Source organism: Hemiscyllium ocellatum, chromosome 17, assembly GCF_020745735.1.
Source record: "Hemiscyllium ocellatum isolate sHemOce1 chromosome 17, sHemOce1.pat.X.cur, whole genome shotgun sequence".
In the NCBI taxonomy this organism is placed as follows: Eukaryota; Metazoa; Chordata; class Chondrichthyes; order Orectolobiformes; family Hemiscylliidae; genus Hemiscyllium; species Hemiscyllium ocellatum.
Window position 1 is genome coordinate 67943598 of NC_083417.1, and position 27886 is coordinate 67971483.

The 27886-nt window shown below is 43.3% G+C and overlaps 1 protein-coding gene across 2 annotated transcripts in view; it reads left to right on the forward strand.

Moving 5' to 3' along the window:
* The window catches only part of vac14 (vac14 homolog (S. cerevisiae)), a 350714-nt gene that overhangs the window by 162212 nt on the left and 160616 nt on the right, over positions 1–27886 (forward strand). For both annotated transcript variants that reach the window (XM_060838263.1, XM_060838264.1), the window contains exon 15: positions 11584–11716. In XM_060838263.1, the coding sequence (XP_060694246.1) occupies positions 11584–11716 (133 nt within the window). The remainder of the gene's footprint in view (positions 1–11583; positions 11717–27886) is intronic.

A 27886-nucleotide genomic window follows, 5' to 3' on the forward strand; every position in this document is an offset into this window, starting at 1 on the left:
GACCCCTGAAAAATATCTATAATCCATCTTTCAAAGCTTTCCATTCCCATCGTTTCACTTACGGATCATTATTTAGAAGTGCAGGTCCTCTGCTATTCTTACCTTTGCAATTTTCAGCCCTTTCTGATGGGAAACGGTAGATTCAAATGCACCACTCCAATCCCCGATCGGAACCAAACCATCCAGGTCACCCTCGAACAGAGCAAGAATTAAAACCGGAGTTAAATGACTTGTAAAGATTATTTGAACCAATAAGTAATAGGGGCAGCATCAGTCAAGGCTTGCTTGTAGTCTCGGTCACTGAAGAAGTGTGTGTGTGTGTGTCAGGATGTGCAAGTTTCATGCAGTGCACATTTTAATTGGTCTTAGAACTGCTGCTGTAACTGTCATGGTCCAAACTTTCTCGACAACCTTCATAGGGAGACGATGGCAGACCGATCAATTCACTGGACAACTAATCCAGACACCCAGGTTATTCTCTGGGAATATGGACCCTAATTCCAGAAATCTTCGAGTAAAAAGTGAGGTCTGCAGATGCTGGAGATCACAGCTGCAAATGTGTTGCTGGTCAAAGCACAGCAGGCCAGGCAGCATCTCAGGAATAGAGAATTCGACGTTTCGAGCATAAGCCCTTCATCAGGAATAAGCCTAATTCCAGAAAGGCAGCTGGGAAATTTGAATTCCATTAACATATCTGGAATATAAAGTCTCCATAATGCTGATCATGAAATTATCTATGATTGTTATAAAAGCCATCTGGTTCACTAATGTCTAGTGAAATCTGCCTCTCTTATTGTCTTACTCCAGACCCTCAACAATATGGTTGACTCTTAACTGCCCTCTGAAATGGCCAAGCAAGCAACTCCGTTCAGGGATGGGCAACAAATGTTTGCATCCTGTGAAATAAAAACTTTGGAATCCTTATTTGGAATACTTTCCATTTAGGAAGGATGTCAAGAAGCATTTTCTGCCCCACAGCGTAGTAGAAACAATTAATTGGAACAATGTTCTGAATCCCTGAACTTAAACCAATATGTTGAACAGTGATTTCAGGCACCCTGCTACGCAGCTCGGTGGGTACTTAAAGATGATCATCTCTTTCAATCTTGGTTTTACACTGAGTGGAGCCCATGCTGTTCAGGACTGATCTCTGATGTGCTTTCTCATGATCTTTTTTTACTGTGGTGATTGCTTTCTCATTGCTTCACTCTCAACAGCTAATTTAAGGCACATTAGGAAAATCAAATCAGCTTTGCAAGTGCCGATGTTAAATATTTAAAGATGTAATTTTAGATGAGGTCAAAAAATTAAAAGCAGTTTCTTCCACTCTTAGAAATTTTTCAAATCAAATAGAAAATGGTAGGAGGGGAAGTATTAAACACAATCAGAAATATAACCTGTGCTGTTGGCATTTCTTGTTTGCTTTTTCCATCATCCTACGCCCCAAAAGCAATAAGGCAGCTCCACACGGCATCAACCTTCCATTACATCAACTACATGGTAATCTTCTTTGTGTTAATATACATAGTGAGTACCAGCAGGCTGAGACACCTTAGAAGTTATCACAGACAAGCCCAACTTATAACCGTTCAGGGTGTCTACCAGTACTTTAGGCAAGTTGGAATAGAAAATAAGTAGTGTTCTACCACTGATTCCTACACCCCGAGAAGTGGAACTAAATGTGCTTACCAGCGAGCAATGAAACCACCTGCTTACGTCCCCCGGTCAAAATACACATAGTCTTAAAAGGAAGAGTCCTATAGATGTACAGCATGGAAACAGACCCATCAGTCCAACACATCCATGCCAACCTGATATTCTAAATTAATCTAGTCCTATTTCAGCCTACATGCTCTCAGCTCTTCCTATTCGTATTCCCATAAAGATGCCTTTTAAATGTCGTAATTGTGTCAGCCTCCATCACTTCCTCTGGCAGCTCATTCCATACATGCACCGCACTCTGCGTGAAAATGTTGTCCCTTGGGTCCCTTTTAAATCTTTTCCCTCTCTCCTTAAAACTCATGCCCGCTAGTTTTGTACTCCCCTACCTGTGGGAAAAGATCTTGACTATTCACCCTATCCATGGCCCTCATGATTTTAGAAACTTTTATAAGGTTACCCCTCAGCCTCTGGCACTCCAGGGAAAATAGCCCTAGCCTATTCAGTCTCTCCCTACAGCTCAAACCCTCCAACCCTGGCAACATCCTTGTAAGTCTTTTCTGGACTCTTTCAAGTTTAACAACACCATATGGCAGGGAGACCAGAATTGAACGCAGTATTCCCAAAGTGGCCTAACCAATGTCCTGTACAGCTGCAACATAATTGCTATACTCAATGCACTGACCAATAAAGACAAGCATGCCAAACACCACCTTCACTCCTCTGTCTACATGAGAGACTCTTCAGGGACCATATTGGCAAATACTTCGCACACAGGATGCTAGAAGTTTTTTCTCTGCACGCAATGCATTTGATTTCATTAAAAAAAAAATGTTTTTTCTGTTAACCAAAATTAAGGGATGTGAAGCAGGGACAGGTCAGTCAAGATCAGTTGTAGATCAGCCATGATCCTATTGAACAGCAGAACAGACTGAAGGGGCTAAAGTTCTCCCCAGTGCCCAAACACCTATCCAAACGTGTAGATGCTGAGGTATACTGTATCGCTGTTCTGGTTTAAGCTATTAAAGACCACAGGTTGGATCATTTGGGTCTGTGTGCTTCCGAGGACATGGTTTTACCTTGAGGTGGTAGATTTTAAACCACGAAATGACTTTGAAATTGCTGGGTAGGAGAACTGTATGCATATCTGTGAAAAATGGAACTAAGCAAACATTTAATTTTTCATTGCAGATAGTGGGGAGTTAGGTGAAGTCAGACTGTTGGAATACTGTCTCACCGTGAGCATTGCATTAGTCTGATAGCTGTCTGTCATGACTTATCACCAATATCCATCAAGGGATAGATAGTAAATTCATAGTAACTTTGGTGTTGCAGAGAATGAGCAATAATAGTTAGGAGGAAGATTCCAAAGAGTTGTCATTAGTTAGGTTTTGAGATTTTCCAGTAGATGGGGTTTCATTCCAGGAATAGGAGAGTCACTAACAAGGCCAGCATTTATTGCCCAACCCTAAATACTTACAATAGAATGAATTAAGAATTGGAGTAGGCCTTTCAGCCCACAAGCCTGCTTCTTGATTCAATGAGATATTAGCCCATCTAATCACAGTCTCAGTTCCTATTCCTGCCTACTCTCAGATAACCTTGGACTGCCTTGTTAGTCAAGAATCTAACAACAGGTACTCCTGACTTAAAATATGAAATAACCTTGCCTTTACCATTAATGGGGAAGAGGGGTCCAAAGATAGCCCTCGAAAGAAAATTTCTCCTTGTTTCCATCTTAAATGGGAGGCCTCTAATTTTTAAACTATGTCCCCTAGTATTAGTCTGTCCTCCAAGGGGGGAGCATCCTTTGAGCACCCATCTTGTCACGTTCCCTCAGGATCTTGAATATTTCAAAATAATGCCTATACTTCAGTGGATACAGTCTTTCATTTTTCCAGGTTTCAGTCAAGTCATCGGTTCTGTGAACTGTTTCTCGTATCTTTATATCTTTTAAATGATGAGACAAAAACTGTACTCCACATGTGGTCTGATCAAAGCCACGTAGAGTTGTAGTAAATCTTCCTTGCTCTTGTATTCCAATCCCCTGCGATAAACAGCAACATTCTTCTTAATCACTTGATGTACCTCAGTACTTACCTTTTGTAATTCATGTACCAGCACAACTCATTTCTGATGTTCCTCAGAATTCTGCAGCTTGTCTCTACTTAAGTAATAGGAGGGATTTGAGAAAAAACTTTTTCATGCAGAAGGTGGTAGCAGTTCTGGAGTACTCTGCCTGGGAAGATAGTTGACACAGGTAGTTTCACAATCTTTAAGAAGTATTTGGATGACCTCTTGAAATGTCATACAATTCAAGGCTGTGGACCGAATGTTGAAAGGTGGGACTAGTGTAGATTTCATGCAACTTTGGAGGTACAGACTTGATGGGCTGAAGGACCTCTTCCACACTATGATTCTACAGATATACTGCTTTTCTAATCTGCATGCCAAAGTGGACAAGTTCCCACATCATACTCCATCTGCCAAGCTTTTGCCCAGTCACTTTACCTCTCCATTTCTCTTTGAGATTCCTTATGTTGCCTTCACAACTTACTTTCCTACCAATCTTCACATCATCAGCAAATTTAGCAATCATTCATTCAGCCCTTGCATTCAAGTTGTTGAAATAAATTGTAGTTAGTTGATTCCTCAGCACTTATCCTTTGGCATTCCATTTGACAACTTGAAAATTACCCATTTATGCTTACTCACTACTTATTGTTAGCTAACTAATCCCCTATCCATGCTAGCATATTACCTTCGATGCCATGGCAACTTCTGAAAATGGAAAGACAGCACAGTTACTCTTGAGAAAGTGATAGTAAATTGCCACCTTGTGAAGGTACACCTACAGTGCTGTTAGGCAGCAAGTTTCAGATTTCTGACCTTGTGAGAGTAAGGGAGCAATGATATTGGTCTCTATCGGGGTACTGTATGGCTGGGTGATGCTCTGCAGGTCATGGGGTTCCTTTGCTTCGGCTCTGTGGCCTAGTGACTTGCTGCAGGGCATCGTACAGTTGGCACACAATGCTGTTGCCCTTGTGTACTGGTGGTGGGGTGAGTCAAGGTTTATGGTATGGATGGGTAGTTCATCTCATCAACTTTGTCTGACTGCTCTGTCCTGGATAGGGTCAAGCTGCTTCAGTGTTGTTGGAGCTGTGTTCAGCCTGACAAATAGAAAGCATTTCAACACTTTAAATTTCTGAACAAACTAGTGTGGCTTATTTGGTACCTCCAGTCTACCTTAATTTAGACTTGATGTATATCACCCAGTTATTTAAAAATGAAGGCCATAATTCTGGTTCACAGTCTCAGGATATAAGTTAGAACATTTAGGAGTGAGATGAGGAAAGATTTCTTATCGCAAAGGATAGTGAACGTGTGGATCTCTCTACCACAGAAGACTGTGGAGTTCGAATAACTGAATATAAACAAAGGTAGAGGCAGATTTTTAGATTCTAAACGCATCAAGTGCCCTGGGGAGAAAGCAGTTGTATAGCATTGAAATAGACACTTGGCCATGATCTTATTGAATGGCAGAGCAAGCTCAAAGTGCTGAACGGGCTACTTCTCCTGCTTTCAATGTTTATTGAACTGGGTCTTCTGATGTCATGCCAGATTCCAACATTCTAATACCATCCGGCTGCTGCCAGACCTTTTTATTTAATCTCTCTTTGGCCACCTGCCCTTCCTGGTACTCTGAGAATCCCAGCCTATTGTCGCCAGTTGTTACTGCTTGGTGTACCTCATGTTTCTCCCTCTTTGCAGCCTTGTTGCCTTGCTCCCAAGGCCATGAGTCTTCACCGAGGCTGCTTGATGAAGGAATTCCTCTGAGTAGAGAAATCTGGTTATCCTGCACTTGGCGGCTGGTTAGAGAGTGACCAAGGCAGATACCAGGTAAGATTGGTTGCTTTTAGTAATTAAGGATAGAGCATAGACCAAGAAAACAGAAGAGGTTCACTTGCATCATAAAGCTACTGAAATGATCTCTGTTAGAGTCACAGAGATGTACAGCACGGAAACAGACCCTTCAATGCAACCCGTCCATGCAGACCAGATATCCCAACCCAATCTAGTCCCATCTGCCAGCGCCCAGCCCATATCCCTCCAAACCCTTCCTGTTCATATACCCATCCAAATGCCTCTTAAGTGTTTCAGTTGTACCAGCCTCCACCACTTCCTCTGGCAGCTCATTCCATACACTTGAAAAAGCTGCCCCTTATATCTCTTTTATATCTTTCCCCTCTCAACCTAAACCTATGCCCTCTAATTCTGGACTCTGCAACCCCAGGGAAAAGACTTTGCCTATTTACCCTCTCTGTGCCCCTCATGATTTTATAAACCTCTATAAGGTCATCCCTCAGACTCTGACACTCCAGGGAAAACAGCCCGAGCCTGTTCAGCCTTTCCCTTTAGCTCAAATCCTCCAACCCTGGCAACATCCTTGTTAATCTTTTCTGAACTCTTTCAAGTTTCATAACATCTTCCCAATAGGAAGGAGACCAGAATTGCATGCAATATTCCAACTGTGGCCTAACCAATGTCCTGTACATCCGCAGCATGGCCTCCCAACTCCTGTACTCAATACTATGACCAATAAAGGAAAGCATACCAAACGCCTTCTTCACTATCCTATCTACCTGCGACTCCACTTTCAAGGAGCCATGAATCTGCACTCCAAATTCTCTTTGTTCAGCAACACTCCTTAAGACCTTACTATTAAGTGTATAAGTCCAGTTAAGGTTTGCTTTCCCAAAATTCAGTATCTCACATTTATCTGAATTAAACATCATCTGCCACTTCTCAGCCCATTGGCATCTGATCAAGATCCCGTTGTAATCCAAGGTAACCTTCTTCGCTGTCCACTACACCTCCAATTTTGGTGTCATCTGCTAACGTACTAACTATACCTCTTATGCTCACATCCAAATCATTTATATAAATGATGAAAACTGGTGGACCCAGTACCGATCCTTGTGGCACTCCACTGGTCACAGGCCTCCAGTCTGAAAAACAACCTTCCACCACCACCCTCTGTTGTGTTATAAGGAGATCTCAGCTATCTGTAAGAATGATAGGATGATTATGGTAGGGGAATTTAACTTTCCAAACATAGACTGGGACTGCCATAGTATTAAGGGTTTAGATGGAGAGGAATTTGTTAAGTGTGTACAAGAAAAATTTCTGATTCAATTTATGGATGTATCTGCCAAAGGTGCAAAACTTGCCCTACTCTTGGAAAATAAGGCAGGGCAGGTGACTGAGGTGTTTTTCACTTCTATATTAAAATGATTAAAGGGGTTATGAAGAAAGGTTGAACAGGTTGGACCTGTATCATTGGGAGTTTGAAAGAGAGAGGTGATCTCATTAAAACATGTAAGATCCTGAGGGAGTTGACTGGGTAAATCCCTGGAGGATGTTTCCTCCTAAGCAGGAGGCGAGAACATAAGGGCACAGATTAAGAATAACAGGTCACTATGTTATGATGGAGATTAAAATAAAAATTCTATGTGTCTTTGGTATGTGGAATTGTCTTGCCCAGAAAGTAGCGTAAGCTGGGCAAGTGGATTTATTCAAAGCTAGTTTAGATTTTTCGTAGAGTAAGGAGTCAGGGTTCTGGATGCAGATGGGAAGGTGGAATTGAGGCCATTGTCAGATCAGCTGTGATGTTATTCATTGACAGAACGGAGTTGAAGAGCTTTGAAATCCAGCGTTCCTAGACTACTCAGTCAAATACCCTCATCTTAGTCAGAAGATTGTTAGTTCAAGTCTCATTCTTATGTACAAAATCTAGGCTGTTGTTCCCAGTGCAGTTCTGAGGGACAGCTGCACTATTGAGAGATGCTGCTTTTCAATGAAATGTTAAACCAAGACCCTTTTTGGTTTGCTACTTTAGTAGACATGCAATAGTTGATTAAAGCACATTAAATCACTGATGCTTGTTCTTTCCGTCCTCCCCACCACCCCAGCAGGTAGAAAGTTGACGTTTTCACCATACTTAAGTGCGCCTCTTCATATTTTATTCATGATGACAACCTACGCTTTTACAATGCCTTTTAGGAAAGCATTTTAAAACCTATGAGACTTTTTTTAATTGCTTAAGGGCATAATTACCACGTCAAGGGTAGTGGTGGTTGCTCATCCATAGATGGCCTTTGAAGGTGATGGTGAGCCAACATTATGTACTGCCATAAGTCTATCTTTAAGGAAAACCAGCAACAAAAACTCTTTACGATGTCCAACAGCTTAGTACAAAATATATTTTGTTTTAGGAGAATGTTAAGGAGGAGGGTAGTTGAGGGGTTTCTGAGAGACTTCACAAGCATGGCTGTGTGACTTTGTGGCCATTCCATGGTTGTTGGAGGTGAGATAGATCCAAATCAGAACTTGCCTCAGAGCAATAGCACACCCAGATATTTTGGAGAGATGAGGTAGTTGGAAATGAGATGGTTGGTCGACTGGCAAAATTATATTTTTTAAATTAATTCATAGATATGGGTATCACTGGCTGGGCCAGCATTTATTGCCCATCCCTAATTCCCCAGAGGGCAGTTAAGAGTCAACCCCATTGCTGAAAGTCTGGAGTCATGAATGCCAGACCAAACAAGGGTTTCTGATTACTTCCCTGGCCATCTGAGCCAGACGGGTTTTTCTGACAATTGACGACAGATTCATGGTCATCATTCGACTCTTAATTCCAGATTTTTATTGAATTCAGATTCCCCAAACTGCGATGGCAGGATTCAAACTAGTGTCTCCCAAACATTACCTGGCTGTCTAGTTTAACAAACTAGCAAGACTACCACTGGTCCATCATTCCCTCCTGAAAATGATGGCAGGGTGTAATTCTAATGTCAATTAGAATTTGAGACCAGGAAAAAATGTTGAGTGTTCTCTTTCATGAGAACGAAGCCAAGGAGGTTGGTCAAAAGGATGAGGTGGGCTGAACAAGGAATAATTGGGACTAGGTTTTGGGAAAGATTGGGTTTGTCATTAGTAGGGGAGCCAACTAAATGGATAATCTCTATAATAGTCCCAGACAATCCATAAGCAGTTACGGAGACAGATAGTGATAAGCCATTTGATTTCCATTGTCCTTAAAGATGATCAGAGCGTGGTGGTTATTTTTAGTTAAGGAGAAAGAAAATTTGTAATGGGCAAAATTACATCTCGGAAAATGTGAGAATTGCAGATGCTGGTGATCAGAGTCGAAAAGTGTGGCACTGGAAAAGCACAGCCGGTCAGGCAGCATCCGAGGAGCAGGAGAATTCCTGATGAAGAGCTTATGCCTGAAACATGAATTCTCTTGCTCCTCAGATGCTGCCTGACCAGCTGTGCTTTTCCAGCAACACACACTCTTCAACGCAGAATTGCGTATGGTCATCATAACTTGAACGTTGCAGTGAAGACCCTGGTAGTCAAGCCATTTGATGTCATAGAACGTGCCGGACCTTTGTTGAAAACAGATCCAGGATTAGCAGGTGTCGTTTGGCTACACTGTTGGAACGTTAGCACCGCTTTTAGTTGCCAGGAGTGTATCCTGGATCTACCACGAAGACCTAATGGCGAGCGAGAGATCACATGACCATTCAAAGACCCTCCTGCTGTTGTACTAATCTCATACTAAGTATTGCCAGATAGCTATTCCTGCACATTTCCCGGGTATGATTCTCTGAACACAACAGAATTCTGTATCAGCAGCAGCCATTGCACTGGTGCTTTTTATCCTATGCAGCCATAGTTTTTAATAAGTCAAGATAGACAAGAAGGTATAGTTCGCTCATCCAGTTAGTTGAGTGCAAGCTCAGTCCCCCTCTAGCTTTTACTGCTTTAGCATTGATCTTGACAGATTTTTTTGCTCCTTTTTTCATTTTAGAAATTTAATTTTGCATTTCCTGTTTTGAAGAGCAGATTGTTGCTTGTTTATCCCATAATTTGCAATAGCTGTCTCTATGCTGATTTTTAGCTGAGAGTTCTGCTTGACTTGCAGTTCCTATTAAGAATTTATGTTCAATGTTTATACTTAGTTAAGGAGAGGAATCTCAGTAGATTGCAGCTAGATGACGGATGTTTTTCAGTTTCAGAACTTTATTTTGCTGTCCAGCTCTCTACCGTCAGGAATAAATGTGGGGAATAATGGCCTGCACAATGCACCTTAATAACACAAACTTGCTGCTGTGGCATTTTCTCATGTATCTGGGAATCGTGTGCACTGAATGAAGTTTTATGCTTGCGGCTAATGTTTACTCTGAATTAATTTATCCTAAGGGCCATAGTACAATCTCAAACCCATTGAACTGGTCCAAGCACTATATGTTGAAACAGTACACCACAGCATTTGTCTCTACGGATTCAGACATGACTGGCAGTGAGCAGTTAGTTTACAGTCAGTTCCTACTCTGATGTTGGAATGATGCACTATTGCTACATTAAAATGTGGATTTATGCCAATCTGGGAACCATCTATTCTCAAATGATGCGAAATATGGAGGTTTGATTTTGCCCATAATCCAAACGAATACCAGATTCCTTTTTTATATGTATATGGATGCAGGAGAGGGTGGAAGGTGGTAGAGAGGTGCTTAAGGAGACTGACTTAATACATTATTCATCCCGACAAGAGTCTGTTTTACCCTTACCATAACAGCAGGGTACGTATGGTTACAAGATTCGTGCAGCACATCGATGCGGTATCTTTTTACAACTTCTTCCCAGTTTATGAAGTGAGAGAGTTGCAACTACTAGTCACATACTAGGGTCAGGAAATATGTTAAATAAAGACTGAAAGATCCGCGGTTGCTGTAAATCAGAAAGAGAAGTAGCGATTGCAGGAAAAGCTCAGCACATCTGGCAGCATCTGTGGAGAGAAAGCAGCTTTAACGTTTCAAATCGAGTGACCCTTCCTCAGTTCTGATTTGAAACGTGAACGTTGCTTTCTCTCCACAGATCTGCAAGACCTGCTGAGCATTTCCAGCAATTTCTGTTTTTGTTTATGAAATGTGTTGACTGTTCTGGCAGTACCAACAGTACGAAAAGGCATTTTTAGTGTCATGCAACACATTTGTGTGATCGTAACTCATTGCCCAGTTTAATTCCACTGTGTGAGGGGCATGTAACCATGGATGCTTCACTTTAGTATGAGACTGTTTTTAACAGTTAATCTTCACCATAGACTGTAATCATGTATGTCAGGTATTCCGACTTAGTAATAAGCAACAGTATCAAAAATTGAGACATCAACTAAAAAGCAACACCCAAGACAAAAGTATGCCACTTTCTAAATCTCTTTTAAATTAGTTATTTAAATTTCTTAAGCATTTTGTCCAGCTCTTGTTCATAACTGGTGTGTAACCATTTGCGTGGTCTGTAGCCTTACCTGGGACCCAATTATCATTCGACACAGATTTGCTTCTCCTTTTCCTTGAGCAACATAAAACTCCTAATTTTTCTAGCAAGTGCGTCTCCAAAACACTCCAAATCAATTTTTCTACCTCTTCTGTAACTGACCAACAAGTTGCTGTTAACTGACGTTTTCTGCTTGAAAGGTCCTCGAATTCTATTTTACTGTTCAAACGTGTTACTGCCTTTCATTGCATTTTGGACTGAAAATAATATTCAATTATGTGTTCAGTCTTTTAACAGGCAAAAACTAAAAGTTAACTTTACTACAATATCAAAATTAAATTATTGAAAAGCTCTGACCAGACCCTACTCAAATTGCAGACAAAATGGGAAAGCCCTTTGACTTGTCACTGACTTTGTTCCAAATCCCCACAGTCAAGTTGAGGGAAAAAAAATGTCTGGAATCTTTCCCAGTTTCCCCAAGGTAATCAGACATAGTGATGAGGCTTAACTTTCCTTCGGCCAGATGATGCTGTTGAAAAAGATGAAGTGTCTATTAATTTTCTTTTTATACTCTAGGGCCCCGAACGTTGGAATGCTCCCCCTCAACTCCCACCATGAACTCTTATTTCTTCAAGTTTATGGTCAACTTACTGAAGCAGTTCAATAATGAGAAGAGACTGCTGGAAACACGAGGGCCTTTCATCATCCGGTAGGTGCTGAGTCTGTCACATCAGTTTTAGCATTCTGGTGTTTGTTTTCCTCCACACCTGTCCTTTAGAACCCGTATGTGTTGAACACAAGCACAAATGAGTGAGTGATCTGTTGTGAGTGATTAATTTGCCACTTTTATATATTAAGTGTCATTAAGCCAATTTTGTCTTGAGAAGATGAGAAGTAGAGAATCATCTTCTCAAGACAAAATCATTCAGCCCATTGAGTATGCACTGACCCTCAATGTGTAGAATTGAAATGCTTTCACACCCCTTTCTCAAAGGATGAAGGGTGATGGTCATCTTAAGGAAAAGAACACCTTTCCACTTCAGGCATCCTTAGTCAGTATTAAGCAAGCTCATGTCAATTGTAGCAGAATTTTGTAAAAGTCTTTACTGTATCAGAAATGGCCTTTAATTTGGGAGGTTTGAGCAATGGCCTTTCTTTAGGGATCACTGTAATGTGAGGACTCAGCATTGAGATCACTTTTTTTTGGCAAATCCATTGTATGAAAATATAAGTTGGCAACCATGATTCCATTGAGATGGATGCTCTGAGATGTTTGAGTAGAGAGGGTCTCCTCCTGATGTTGGTCTTTCGTGAGATTTGACATTTGTCAATGTAAATGGAGTTTTACTGTGTTTGACTTGAACTGCACCTGATCTGAGAGTATTTATGCTAACATAGTACATTAGGAGGGGAGAATAACCTGATGTTCCTCAAGCCGAATGTGTGCTAAATGAAGCCAACCTTAAATATATATACTTTTCCACCACTGGTATCACATTTAGTTGATTAATCTAGAGGTAATTAAAATACTCACGCCCAATAGACTCCCTGTGGATTCGCGCAGATTCGTTTCCTCTTGCCCAAATCAAATAATTTACAAATATATGGCAAGTTACCTTCTGTCTAATCTGATGTTGTACAGGATGTGTTGACAGCATTGGCAATTGATTGATAATTTGTTGATGGAAAGGAAACAGTGTACAAGGAATGGGCCTTTTTCCAGATGGCAAACAGTGACTCGTGAGAGCACCACAAGAATCAGAGCTGAGGCCTCAAACTGGGCAGCATGGTGGTTCAGTGGTTAGCACTGCCGCCTCACAGCGCCCGGTTTCCATTCCACCCTCCACAGACTGTGTAGAGTTTGCACATGCTCCCCGTGTCTGCAAGAGTTTCTTCCAGGTGCTCCGGTTTTCCCCATAGTCCAAAGATGTGAAGGTTAGGTGGATTGGCCGTGCTAAATTGCCTATATTGTCGAGATGTGCAGGCTAGGTGGGTTAGCCATGAGAAATGCAAGGTTACTTGGGGGGTGGAATGCTCTTCAGAGCATTGGACTTGATGGGCCAGTGTGAACTCAATGGGCCACGTGGCCTGCTGCCACACTGTAGGGATTCTATGATTCTGTCAATATTCATAACATACATAAATGTAAATATACAGGACATGGGACCAAATGTAACATTTCCAAGTTCACTAATGACAGAACTGACCAGGATCGTGAGGAAGATGCAAGGAGGCTTCAAGATAATTTATGATTTGGAGATGCCAGCGTTGGACTGGGATGGACAAAGTTAAAAATCTTACAACACCTGGTTATAGTCCAACAAGTTTATTTACAAGCACTAACTTTAAAGTGCTGCTCCTTCATCAGGTGGTTGTGGAGCAAGACCATAAAACACAGAATTTATAGCGAAAGGGTTACAGTGTCATGGATCTGTAATGATATATTAAACAAATTTAGATTAAATCTTTTACCTTTTAGAATGAATATGCTAGTTTCAGTTCTTTAATATGTAAATCTTTTAGGTTGCATTCTCAGGATAACTTCAGCTTTCCTTACAATAGGTGCCATCTCAGTTCAGACAAAGCATTAAAGGTGTGAGGGTAAAGTCTGTCTGTGTCCCAATGTTGAGTCAGACTGGTTCTATTTCTAAAAGTGGGACATAGAGAATCTTAAATGGGTTCATGCAGTTTTTGAGCAAAATAAAATGTAATTCTCTGCTTGCAGGAGAGACAAAGTGAGTATGTGGGTGTGTGTAAGCTTGGTCAAATGTGTGTGAGGGATGCACATGCTTGGCTGTGTCTGTGTGTAAAATGAAAGGGTCTGCGTGAATGTGAGAATATATTAGTGTGTGTGTGTATATAGTGCAGTGGGGTCACCTGTAGTGTGACGTGAACCCAAGGTCAAGGTTGAGCCCATCCCCATGGGTACCGAACTTGGCTATCAGCCTCTGCTCAGCCACTTTGTGTTGTTGCTTATCCCGAAGTCCACCTTGGAGGATGGTCACCCGAAGGCAGAATGTCCTGGACTGCTGAAATATTCCCCGAGTGGGAGAGAACAATCCTGCGTGGTGATGTTTGAGTGGTGTCCGTTCATCTGTTGTCATAGTGTCTGCTGGTCTCGCCAATGTACCATGCCACCGGGCATCCTTGGCTGCAGCGTTGACCGAGTCACACACGTATTTGTCACGTACAACGTGGGAGGTGTCTCCACGTGTAATGGTGGTATCCATGTCAACACTCTGACACATCTTGCAGCATCTGCCATGACAGAGTTGTACGGCATTGTGGTCGATGTTGTCCTGAAAACTGGGCAGTTTGCTGTGAACAATGATCTGTCTGGGGTTTGGTGGTTGTTTAAAGGCGAGAAGTGGAGGTGTGGGGAAGGTCTTGGTGAGATGCTCACCCTCATTGGTAATGTGTTGCAGGCCACGAAGAACATGGCGTAGTTTAGGCGAGTTGAAGTGAGTGGGCAAATTCATGGCAAGTGCAGTCCAACAAGGCTAATGTTTCGGTGTAAAAAGCAGAACAGCAGAGTTTTATCGAAATAGTGATGATTTAGAAAATATGAATGTAAAAGCGATCTGGATGTCCTTATGCACCAATCAATGAAAGTAGACAAGCAGGTACACTGAGTGGTTGGGAAGGCAAATTGCAGAGGATTTGAGTTTTGAAGTAGATATGTCTCACTGCAGTTATACACGCCCTTAGGTGAGACCACACCTGGAGTTTTGGACTCCCTCACTGGCAAGTGAGTCCATTCTTGGGTGGAGAGTGCAGTGGAGCTTCACTGGGCTGATACCAGGGATGGCAATACTGTTCCATTAGATTGGTTCTGGCACATGTTCACTAGAGTTCAGAAGGATGAGAGGGGATGTATTTGAAATTCAAATTAAAATTTCAACAGGGCTGGACCGACTAGATGCTGGGAAGATATTCCCCCTTGTGGGAAATCAAAAACCAGGGGCTGTCGTCTCAAGGTATGTGGTAGATCAGTTAGGACTACAATTTTGCATAACCAAAAGAGCTGGCATTGATACGGGGGCCTTTCAGTGTCTCAATGTTCCACAGTGCTTCACATCTGTGAAGCAGTCCAGGTGCCAGCTATTGAGTGGACTTGCAGAATAGTCAGTTACTTTCTTCACAAGACTTGCAGGCCAGTGACTGTAATCTAGAGAGGTTAGGTGCAGGTTGAATGAGATTGTCTTGTGCCCTCCTCGTGGATGTAGGAGATGGCCCAGGGGCTCTGATTTTAAACAAGGCAGCCTTAGGCCATAGGATGTAGGAGCCGAAATAGGTCATTTAGCCCATTGAGTCGGCTCCGCCATTCCATTGTGACTGATATGTTTCTCAAACCTATTCTCCTGCCAACTCCCTGTAACCCTCGATCCTCTTTCTAACCATGAGTCTATCTCTGACTTAAATGCAGTCATGACTTGGCCTCCACAGCCTTCTGTAGTAATGAGTTCCACAGATTAACCATCCTCTGGCTGAAGAAATTCTTCTCCATCACCTTATAGACTTAATTTCGTGACCTCAGGTATCGCAAAGCATGAAGCAGCCAGTGAACTACTGGGTTTTGATCACAGCTTTCATGAGCTATGATGTAATTGAAGACCACGTCATCTATTTTGGAGACACAGGCTAACTGATAAGTATTATAGTCTACCCAATCATCTAAGTAATGGATCTTTATCTCATGGGATCTTTTACACACAGTGAAGACAGTTACAAGGCTTTTCTCCCCTCTCCTGAAGGACTCTGGCAGTACTGTACTTAGGGGAGTATCAGACTGCGTTTTGTGCTCAAGGCATGCTTTCCAGCTTTCTGCTCTGTATTGAGCCAGCAATGCCGTACCCTTCCAGCCCCAAGGCTTGTAATGTTTGTGCTCTCAGAGACAGCTGCACAGTTTTAGCAGCTATCCATAAAGCAGATTGCCAAGACTGACCAGCAGCAACCTGCAGTTTCCAGAACCACCTGTCTCAATCGTTTGAGTACAAATTTACTGTAGAGCTCTAACTTGACTCTGCATTGTCCTCATTACCTGTGACACCTTGGACTCAACTAGACCAAAAAACCACCACCGTCATCCCCTGCGCACCTTTCCTAAAGCAGATACTCAACATCTTTTCAGGTAGGACCCTTACCTCTGTCCTGACTTTAATTGTGTAGTTTTCCTGCTGAAAACATTTGACTCTTTCCCTCCAATCACGCAATCAAAGCTGGATCCACCCTGTGTTGCTGAAATACAGTCTGACCCTGGTGGATTGCCTGCCTTTCAGGCATCCATGGTATTTATAACACTAGGGAGCCTATTGGGCAGCCTGTTATGAATTAGCTTCAAACATTTACATTCCTTGTAGTGCAAGACCTGAACTCACGTTTTACACAGACTGCAACTTTAGGATTTAGTGGACAAAGTATCTTTTCATGGATTTGCATATGGAAATGAGGCCCAGTGAGGCAATGTTTGCTTCAGCACAACGCAGGTATGAACAAAGGTGTGGTTTATAAATCATCTTATTGGTAAAACTCTGGAAATTTTAGCCTGACCTGACCTTTAATTCTAGTTTGCAGTAGACAGAGAATCGTAGAGCAAAAAAAAGGCCTTTGATTCTTTCGCATTTCAAATGGTTTCCTGAGAAACGACTCGACAATTCCCATTGTACATCTTAATTGTCTCTCCATATTTGATGTGTCAGCAAGGCGCTTGGGGCTTTCACGCTGACCCCATAGGATGAACCTGCGAAGCTGCAGAGGCCACTTTGGCTGTGAAAGATGACAGCAATTACTGTTTAAACAGTGTGAATAACTGCCCCAGCTATCCAGTCAGATGGTTGTTCTATAATAGACACCCCTCCATTTTTAATTCAGAGAATATGCCAAGGCATCTTGTGCTTGGGAGAGCTCCATTTGCTCTGACTGATAAACCCAGTTTGTCAGAGGCGCCAGTTTGTCCATTTGTTCGAATAAACCAGAATTTGCACAGTCCCGAGAAGGATGGTCGGCTTATGCTGAAGTAGCTGATCTTCAGTCATGAGTACAATTGCAGTGCTAAATCTCACCTGAAGCATCCCTGACTAAGGGAAGGAAAGCACCTTCCAGATTTTTACAGCTGAGTATTCTCTAGCCCTGCTGGAAATATGTTGGTGTGTGGGCATTAGTTGAGGATAGCATTGAGTTTTGCTATAAACTCACAATAGTCATATAACCTACTGCTATTCATTGTCTGTGAAGCATGGCTACTAGACTGAAAGATCAGAAGGTTCCCGACTCTGTTGCTGTTTCTATCTGCCATACTCGTCTTGGCTTGAAATCAGTAACTTCTCCCAACTCAACTGAACAGAAGCCTTACGCTCGGCTTAATGACATCAACACCACCTCCATTATTCTTAATTACTGTTCAATTCATTTTCTACCCTGCACGCAGCATTGAGACTATGCTGTTGAAGGCACCAAAATTATCCTGTGAAACTGAACCCAGGATGCATTTGCTCCTCCTTTTCTTTGCCACATTATTCCATATAGAGTCAGTGCTCTCTACCCCTGTCCACTCTGTCCCTCCCATCATTGTCCTGGCTCGTTTAGACACCTACCTTGTCCAAGAAATCCAGGATACATCTTGTGCTAAGAGCACAAAGTAGCAAGTGTGGTGCTGGAAAAGCACAGCAGGTCAAAATGAGTACCTCATTCCTGATGAAGGGCTTATGCCGGAAACATCGATTCTCCTGCTCCTCGGATGCTGCCTGGCCTGCTGTGCTTTTCCAGCACCACACTCTCGACTCTGATCTCCAGCATCTGCAGTCCTCACTTTCTCCTAAAAGCCCAAAGGTCACTTCAAACAGTAAGTTTGTTTCTCTCTCCACTGGTGCTGCTAGACCTGCTGAGTGTTTCTAGCATTTTCTGTTTTGAATTTCCAGCACAATTTTGCTTTGCAATATTTTCTGGATTATCAGTCACACTTTTCCCCACCCTACCACACAATGCTCCATGTTGGCCCTCTTTTTTTCTTCTCTCAGCTCCCCTCTGTGCCATTTACAGGTACAGATCTGATGTTTGTGTGCATGCTTATAATGTCCATCTGTAGTCCTGTGCCACCAGTCCACTTCTCAATCTATACTGACCCTGTTCGGTTGCGTTGATAACATCAGGCTGGATAAGCAAGAATTACTTTCAACTTAGCCCTCTGAGACCTGAGCCATTAGGTTTATATTGTACTGATACCCCTCCTTTGCGGCATCACGGTGTGGCACAGTGGTTCTGTAGTTAGCACTGCTGCCTCACAGCACCAGGAACCTGGGTTCGATTCCAGCCTCAGGCGACTGACTGTGGAGTTTGCACGTTCTCCCCGTGTCTGTGTGGGTTTCCCTCAGGTGCTCCGGTTTCCTCCCAAACCGGGTGAATTGGCCATGCTAAATTGCCCATAGTGTTCAGTGATGTGTAGGTTAGGAGTAAATGTAGAGTGGTGCTGGAAAAGCACAGCAGGTCAGGCAGCATTCGAGGATCAGGAAAGATTCGATTACTTAGTGTGGAAACAGGCCCTTCAGCCCAGCAAGTCCACACCGACCCGCCGAAGCGCAACCCACCCAGACCCATTCCCCTACATTTACCCCTAACACTACGGGCAATTTAGCATGGCCAATTCACCTAACCTGCACATTTTTGGATTGTGGGAGGAAACCGGAGCACCCGGAGGAAACCCACGCAGACACTGGGAGAACGTGCAAACTCCACACAGTCAGTCGCCTGAGGCGGGAATTGAACCTGGGTCTCTGGCGCTGTGAGGCAACAGTGCTAACCACTGTGCCACCGTGCCGCCCAAAATCGACAAAATTCGGGCAAAAGCCCTTCATCAGGAATAGAGGTAGGGTGCCTGCAGAGTGGAGGAATAAATGAGGGGGGTGGGGGTGGGGGAAGGTAGCAAAGAGTACAGTGGGTAGATGAGGGTGGGGATGAAGGTGATAGGTCAGAGAGGAGGGTTGAAAGGATGGCTGAAAAGGAAGATAGGCAGGTGGGACAGTGCTGAGCTGGGATGAGGTGGGGAGAGGGGAAATGAGGAAACTGGTGAAATCCACATTGATGCCCTGGGGTTGAAGTGTTCCGAGGCAGAAGATGCGTTCTTCCTCCGGGCATTGGGTGGGGAGGGAGTGGCGGTGGAGGAGGCCTGGGACCTGCATGTCCCCGGCAGAGTGGGAGGGGGAGTTGAAATGTTGGGCCACAGGGCCACACCTCATCCCAGCTCCAACCTTCCAGCTCAGCACTGCCCTCACGCCCTGTCCTACCTGCCTATCATCCTTTCCACGTATCCACTCCACCCTCCTCTCTGACTATCACCTTCATCCCCACCCCCAGTCACCCATTGTACTCTTTGCTACCTTCCCCCATCCTCCTCACTGACCTATCATCTCCATCCTCACCCCCACTCACCTATTGTACTCTATGCTACGTTCTCCCCAACCCACCCTCCTCTCATTTATCTCTCCACTCTACAGGCACCCTGCCTCTATTCCTGATGAAGGGCTTTTGCCCGAAAAGTCGATTTTCCTGCTCCTCGGATGCTGCCTGACCTGCTGTGCTTTTCCAGCACCACTCTAATCTAGACATTGGTTTCCAGCATCTGCAGTCCTTGTTTTTACCTGGTAAATGTAGAGTAATAGGGTAGGGGAATGGGTTTGGGTGGGATACTCTTCAGAGGCTCGGCGTGGATTTGTTGGGCCGAAGGGCCAGTTTCCAAACTGTAGGCATTCTATGATTCTTGCTCTTGTCAACAGACCTCATTCCCCTCCTGGCAGCTTGCTCATCTGGTGACGTGCATCATTGGTATGACCTGTTTAATTCTGAGCTCATCAATATCAAGACCACTTACGTTTAATTATCTCTGTAGCATTAACCCTTCCACCCCACTGCCACTGCAGCTTGTCCCCACCAGTTAGAGCCGATGACTGGTAACAGAATGAGGCTTTTCAAACTGGTGCTAGGTTCAAAATGTGACAGTTGGTCAAAGCTAGCAGGTCACAGTGTGCCTGGGGGATCAAGAGGCTTGTGAGTTCAGAGGTAGGGATGTGCCAGAAGTTATGAGGTAGAGGATTTTGAAATAGAGTATGAGGAATTCAATAAATATTAGCAAGTGATGGAGGTGAGCAAGAAACGTTCTGGAATAATAAGTGAAATGCATATGTCAGAACCATTTTGTCTTGGTTCTGTTGGGCATTCTCTGCCCTGATGTCTATATTTGCCTCTCTACCTTGCCGTCACTTTTTCCTACAAAGGTGTTCCTGGACACAGCTCTCTTATCTGGCCTTCAGTGGCTGACGCTTGTCCATTTTGTAATGTTGTTTAGTGTCGGGGATATTTTTGCTCCGACCCATGGTGAGGCTCTTTGTGGTGTTGTCCCATGTTATGAATGCTGTGCAGAATCCAGTGAATTCAGCATTTATTCGCAGTGAACTTTGGGGACCTCCTCCTTTGTATTGATGAGGTGTAAGATTGTGTCGGATTGACTGGACGGCTCTGTGCTATTAAACAAAACTCTTGGTGGTTATTAGTCCCTGAGTTGAAGCTCTACCTGCTGGGCAGTGTTTACTGCTCACTTTTTCTGTATAACTGGGCGCTGTATTTTATTAAGTTGGTGTTTTTTTCCCCTAAGAACGCATCCCAGTCAGAACCTTTATTAGGTCTTCTCGTGGTTTATTCCTTCAGTTGGTTTCCTGAGCCCAGTGAATCCCTGCTGAGAGTCAGAGATAGCTCCCACCACTGGGATTAATTGGTACAGTCATTGCCTGTCAAATCTCTCACCGCTTTCATGAAGCCTGCATTTACGTGGAAAGTTGGTTGTCGTCACGTTCAGGCTTTTTAAGTCGTTGACGTCTGTGGCATCCATGGAAACAACCTGAATTTTCATTCCTATGTATATTAGTAAATGAGCAGAGCGTGGATGTAATCTGGTCATTAACTGGTAAAGAAATAATACAATTATACAGCTGTGACACTTTAATTCCAAAACTCGTGAACTCCACTCCTGTTTGTGCTCATATGTTTAGTCAGGAGCAGCTATATTTTGACAGATGTTGCAAAAGAAAACACTTTGGTTGTCAGCTAATTGGCTCTCAGTCTTGCTAAGAAATCAGTTGCCTTTGTTTATTTTATCAGGGCATCTAAAATGCAGCAGCAGTTTTAATCATCTAATACATTCCTCAACAGTGAATAAAGATAGCTCCGTCTAACCAAAGCAGGCGATACCTGTTAAAGACTGCCGAGCAAGTTGACACTAATTTGGCAGAATGTGTAGCGCAATTAAAGTCTGTCCATGATGGCTTGATCTCTTGCTTATAAATAAAATGCTGAATGGATTTGTAAATTGTTCCTTTTGTGAAGGCAGCTGGTATTCTCCAACCCTACCTGAGAAGGACCCTAGGCATCCATTTTGCCCTTGAGACTCTTTCAGTTCTACATTACAAGAAGCTACAAAAATGAAAAAAAGCTTGCAGTTTGTGTATTTTGTGTCATTTTCAGACCACTTCCAAAGGCATATGTGAAACATAGTCTTTCTTGTAATGTGGGAAATGCAGCAGCCAATTTGTGCAGAGCAAGATTCCATAACTTCCGAATGACTGCCTGAATGGTGTTAGTTGAGGGTTAAGTATTGGCAAGAGTTCTCTTCAAATTAGTGCGGTAGGATCTTTTCTGTCAGAGAGGGCAGACAGAGCTTCAGTTTAACATTCATCTGAAAGAAGGTGTCTCTGATTGTGCAGCACTCCCTCAGTATTGCACAACCTAGCTTTTGTTCATCAGGGTAACTGGGTAGCTGGTTCCGAAACAGGATTGTACAATTAAAAGGTGTGAGGTAGATCCCCAATCCTCTGTTCTCCGTTTTGCAATGTTTATAGAATCGTAGCATCCCTACAGAGTGGGTGCAGGCCAATGAGTCCACATCAACCCTGGAAAGAGCTTCCCACCCAGATCCATCCCCCTGCCCTATTCCTGTAACATTCCCCATCCAGCCTGCACATGCCTGGATACACTATGGGCAATTTAGCATGGTCAATACACCTAACCTGTACATCTTTGGACTGTGGGAGGAAACTGGAGCACCCGAAGGAAACACTCACAGACACATGGAGAACATGCAAACTCCACACAGACAATCTCCCAAGGCCGAAATTGAGCCTGGGTCCCTGGTGCTGTGAGGTAGCATTGCTAACCACTGAGCCACCGTGCTGCCCTCCTGACTGTAAAAAGACTAAAACAGCAGAGTCAATTTTAGAACCACCATTCAGACTGTGCCTTTGTGGCACCCGTATCCATTTGCACCAAGCTGCTAGATAGGTGCAACTTTGGGTTCCCTAAAGATTTGACTGTTCACCATACCCCAACCTAACACTGGATTCATAATCTCCAATTCATCTAACTCCCAACATCTTCACCTTTAACAAGGTGAAATGAATGCTGGATCACCACGAGTTGTACAGCAGCTACAGAGCAAAAGTTGTCTATAATTACTAACATAATCTCACTCCTTCAGCCTGTTCTCTTTGTAAGTTTTTGTGAAACCTTAGGGATGCTTAAAGAAGATTTATATGACTGGATGTCGTACTGGGACGTGGAGATGATCCCTCATTATTCTACCTTCGTTATCTGGTCGCGACTTTGATTTGTACAGTCTGAAAATGAATCAAATTAGTGTGAAACATCAATTAAACATAATTTTGCATGTTTCCCAATGGGGTACACTGTTAAGGCTGTAGAAATGAAGTGCTTGCAGCCTGCATTGCAAGCTATTTGTAACTTTGTGAATGAGCACTTCTGCTGGTGCCACATTCCTTTGCATTCTTTGGAATGGAAGTATCATTTTTATCTAACTGCATCAGTGCTTTATGTTAACCACACATTGCATTAATAACATTGCAGAGAAAATTAAATTTGCTGGAATTAGAATTTGGCAGGAAGAAGTCTATCTTCCTGCATCTAATAAGAAGAATGTGTGTGACTCTTTGACAAGGGTATGTGGGGCATGGGTGGGGTAATTAATTTCATATTTAAGTCGTTTAAATTTTTCCTAAAAAGTGAACTCTCGTGAGGGTGAAGGTCACTGTGGAATGGAGCTGTGCAGAGCAGCGCTTAGCTAACAGATTTCAAAATGAACTATATCAGAGTGTTCTCTACCATTGGTCTTTGTGCCAAAGAGTTTGGGTAAGACCATTCTAGAAATCTCTCTGTGTGTGTGTGTGTGTGTGTGTGTGTGGGTGTGTGGGTGTCTGTCTGTTGGGTCATGTTCAGCTGGTTCTTTCTCCATGCCGTCTCGTTGCTCTTGGGCGTGAAGTGTGGGTGAAGTCTGCCTTGGCATTTGGTGCATAGGGAACCGTTACTCTGTCAGGGCTGAGAATGGAGAAGAGAGAATTGCCTCAGAAGAAAAGAGAGAGAGGCTGGTGTATTTTCCAAGAATCTCTGGATTCCCCTCCATTAGATTTGTCCTGTGAATCTGTGTGCCAGTAGCAGTGGTGGACTCTCCCTCTTTATGGGCATTTAAACGGGCATTGGATAGACATATGGAGGATAGTGGGCTAGTGTAGGTTAGGTGGGCTTGGATCGGTGCAACATCGAGGGCCGAAGAGCCTTTACTGCGCTGAATTTTTCTATGTCCTATGAATCAGCACATAGAAATTTGGAAGTGAATAAGGTGTATTGTTAAATGAGTGCAGTGAAAAGTTTACAAGTGGCCACTTGCAGCACCATCCTAGGTAGAAAGGTACATGGGTGCAGTAACTTAGTTACAAAGCAGAAAAATGAGGAGAACGAGGTTAAAAAGTTAAATATTACGGCCCTCCTTATTTAAAAGTAGAACAGCAAAGAAACACAGTTAACAGTTCAACATCCCACTCTATAAGCTCCTCGCCCTGCTGGACTCACTGCTCACTTTAACCTGTTCCCACCCATTGCCACATTCTTTCACCATTGCTGCCAAAAAGAAGAAAAAGGTCAAGATGAAAGAGAAAAGAAAGAAGAATAAGGGTGGGCTTAGCAGCAAGAACACCGCCTACCCTGCCATTGCCGCCATCATCTTTTTGAAAACAAACCTCAACCAAGTTATTAAACACCGTAAATATAGTGAAGCTGGAGGTAGGGCAGCTGGGGGGTGTGATCGGATAGCTGATGAACACATGGGCAACACTTGCAAATCTCAAGCTAAACCTGAACAAGGAGAGCGAAAATAAAAATTACAGGTATGGCAGCATCTGTGGAGAGAAAAACAGTTGACATTTTGAGTCCAGTGACCCTCTGACCTTAAAGCGCATTGTCAAGGAGGAAAGAGAGACACGCACATAGCTTGCCACTTGGTGACTATGATTGGGGGTTAAAATATCTCTGAGCTGGGTCTTAGAACTGGAAATGTTGAATTGAGAGCTTAATTCACAAGAAGACCTTTTAAGTGCTCAGTACTACCAACTGTTCCTTGGAAGCGTGCTGGAGGTCAAATTCTGCAGAGCTTGGATTCCCCACCTAAAGCTTTTGACACCTAATACATCACCCACCTTTCACTTTTCACAAGATGTTTAAATATGCAGTTCTGGCATTCCTGTTTTCTTTAATACCCCTCAGTTTCTGTGGAACTTGCTGCTGTGTGATGCAGAAATGGAGTTTGAGGCACTATAAAACCTGAGTTGAGAAATTGTGAAGCTTGTAACCTTGCATTTTGAGTAAAGGGTCCTGATCTGGAGAGCAGAAGGTTCATTAAACAGTTGTGATCAAGATTGATCTCAAGTTTCGAAGCTGAAAATCAGTAAAAAGGGTGGAATACACAGCAAAGAAAAGATACCATTATAGAATCTCCTCCTCCTCCTTGTAAAGCTTCAATGAGTAACTGTAATTTCACGTTAACTTGGTGAGGTGCTTTAATGCACTGGCAATGGTACCCAGGTTGTCCTTGCCTGAGGAAAGTGAGCACACTGCCCTGACCACATCAATAGAAACTGCTCAGAAAAAACATCAACCGGTGGTGGGTCAGTTTGGTTTTTTTTGGGTTTACCTTATGTAAAAGCTGATGCCAGCCCAAGGAAACCTGCCTTTCATCAGTAGAATTGCTGAGGCTGTGCCAATGATGGAGGATTAATGAACCAGAATGTGCATCAGTGCATTGAGCAAATGAATGATTTATAGCACTCAGTCCTAGATCAATCTTTAATGTTGGATAAATACGTTTCTTTGTCTGAATTGAATATTTAATGTATCCGCAGGTAAATAGCATTTTCTTAATCTGGTGAGTAGGTATTTATAGAGCAAACCCCTCCTTATAAGGGGGAAGGCAATTAGACTTTATTAACAATCCATCTGCCTGATGTGCAGCTCCATGGTAATGCACTGGAGGCAGGGACCTCCACACACACAGGCTTGTGCATGCATTCTCCCTCATACATACATGCATGTGGGTGGCACGGTGGCACAGTGGTTAGCACTGCTGCCTTACAGAGCCTGAGACCCGGGTTCAATTCCCGACTCAGGCGACTGACTGTGTGGAGTTTGCACGTTCTCCCCGTGTCTGCGTGGGTTTCCTCCGAGTGCTCCGGTTTCCTCCCACAGTCCAAAGATGTGCAGGTGAGGTGAATTGGCCATGCTAAATTGCCCGTAGTGTTAGGTAAGGGGTAAATGTAGGGGTATGGGTGGGTTGCGCTTCGGCAGGTCGGTGTGGACTTGTTGGGCCAAAGGGCCTGTTTCCACATTGTAAGTCTAATCTAATCTAAGCATGCGTTCTCTTGCACACGCATGTACACAGGCATGCATGCAGATATATACACAGGCGTGTGTGCGCACAGATGCACACAGACACAATGTTAATGACACTTGTGCATTGTTGTACATTCCCAACTGCATCCATTTCCATTTTGTGTGTGACTAAGTTTCTCATGTTACCATTTTGGTGAATTGTTCAACAAAATGAATCATGTCGTATCTTAGCAAGCTCCCTCGCTGTATTAGGATTTGGGAAAGGATGTGTTATGGGCAGCTGAAAATGTGTTGCTGGAAAAGCGTAGCAGGTCAGGCAGCATCCAAGGAACAGGAAATTCGACGTTTCGGGCATAAGCTTATGCCCGAAACGTCGAATTTCCTGTTCCTTGGATGCTGCCTGACCTGCTGCGCTTTTCCAACAACACATTTTCAGCTCTGAACTCCAGCATCTGCAGACCTCACTTTTTCCTCGAAGATGTTATGGGCAGCACCTGGTACTTCTCAATCAAGTCTCGCTGGTGCTGTGTACTTGAGAATTATTGGTAAAGAATGGGAGACACCACTTCATGTGAAACTTGAGAGAATGGTGGTCATGTAAGAAAGACATTTACACAGCACCTTTCACAAACTCAGGAATTTCAAATTTCTGTTGATGTTCAAAACCGTGCGTTCAGGGGGTCAAATATCACAGAGCTTGGATTCCCCACCTAAGGTTTTTGACACTTAATGCGTCACCCACCTTATACATTTCACAAGGTGTTTAAATATGCACCTTTGAAGTGTAATCTTATATTACAGGAAAAATACACAATTTTAGTGGCATTGGGCTAAGATCAGCCAAAATTCTGGTGGCAATTCCCCGCCTCTCAATTTGCATCTTTAAACCTCTTCTATCAAACTGAGAAAGCAGCCAGGGCTTTGGTTTAATACCTCATCTGAAAGGTGTCATCCCTTGACCGTGCAGCACTCCCTTGGTACTTTAATGAAGAGATATTGAAAGGATGCCTTACACAGGAATGTCTGTTTGTGATGACACGAGGTTGAAACATTCTAATGTGCTGTTGTGGAGGTGGAACACATCTGCTTTCAAGCTGCCTCTCAGCACAGTAACTGAGAGTTGGAGGCATACTGCTGTGAACATAGTTCTTTCCATTTTAAGAAGGGATAGTCTGACATCTTGTCAAATTACCCAAGGGGTAATTTTATTCCTGAAGAGCCAGTTTGTTTGCATTTCAAATAGTTTCAAAATTAAAATATGTCTTAATGGCAAAACTGTTTGTGTTCCTGCCATAGATTTATATTATTCCACGTTTCTTTCACTTTGCAGGTGTCAGCCTTCAGCAGAGCAGTCTGCCTCTTGGGTAGCTCATCTATGCTCTTCAACAAAAATAAGAAAATTTCCAACAAATAGATGGTTTCAAAATGTCCTGAACAGGAGTTGTTACTGAATAGGCAGTCAGGGTAGTCCAGTCAGCGTAAGAGGGTAATGGATGAACAGGACATTGAGAGAGCTGGATGTTAGATGAGCTTGAGTTTAAGGAGGGTTGAAGGTAGGAGACTGGTGAAGACATTTCTGGAATAATCCGATCCAAAGGTAATGAAAATCTGTTTGAGGGTTCCATTCAACTGTCGAGTGAGTGGAATAGACTAGGGTACATTGTGTGTGGGTCTGCAGTAATTGAGCCTGCTGCTTATGAAGTCATTACTGCAGTAATGACTGTGGCTATCTATCGCATTGTGTAGTCTCTACAGGAACCAAAGATTTTGGGAAGCGATTTGACTCCGATATCTCTTCTCTATTTACACAAAGCTGACAGAGCCAAACAATGTATACGTGAGCCTCCAACTGTATTTAACAATCCCTACCTGCTGCCATTCATGGCTTTATTCACATGGGGAATTCAACCTCGTCAACATACCGACATCTTCCCAGCCCTGCACTGACATGGATACAGGGTGCAAGGGGATTGGGGATGGGTACTGGCACACACAGCCCAGGGTGCGGGAGGTGGAAGTGCAAGGAGAGCTCAGGAGCTGAGAGGCCCTCTCCCCCTTTCCTTCCACACTCCTCCTCCTGCCCCTTTCCCTCTCTCTCTTTTCTCACCCCCTTCCCCAAGTTCTCTTCCCACTCCACTTCCCATCTGGTTCTCTTCCAGATCCG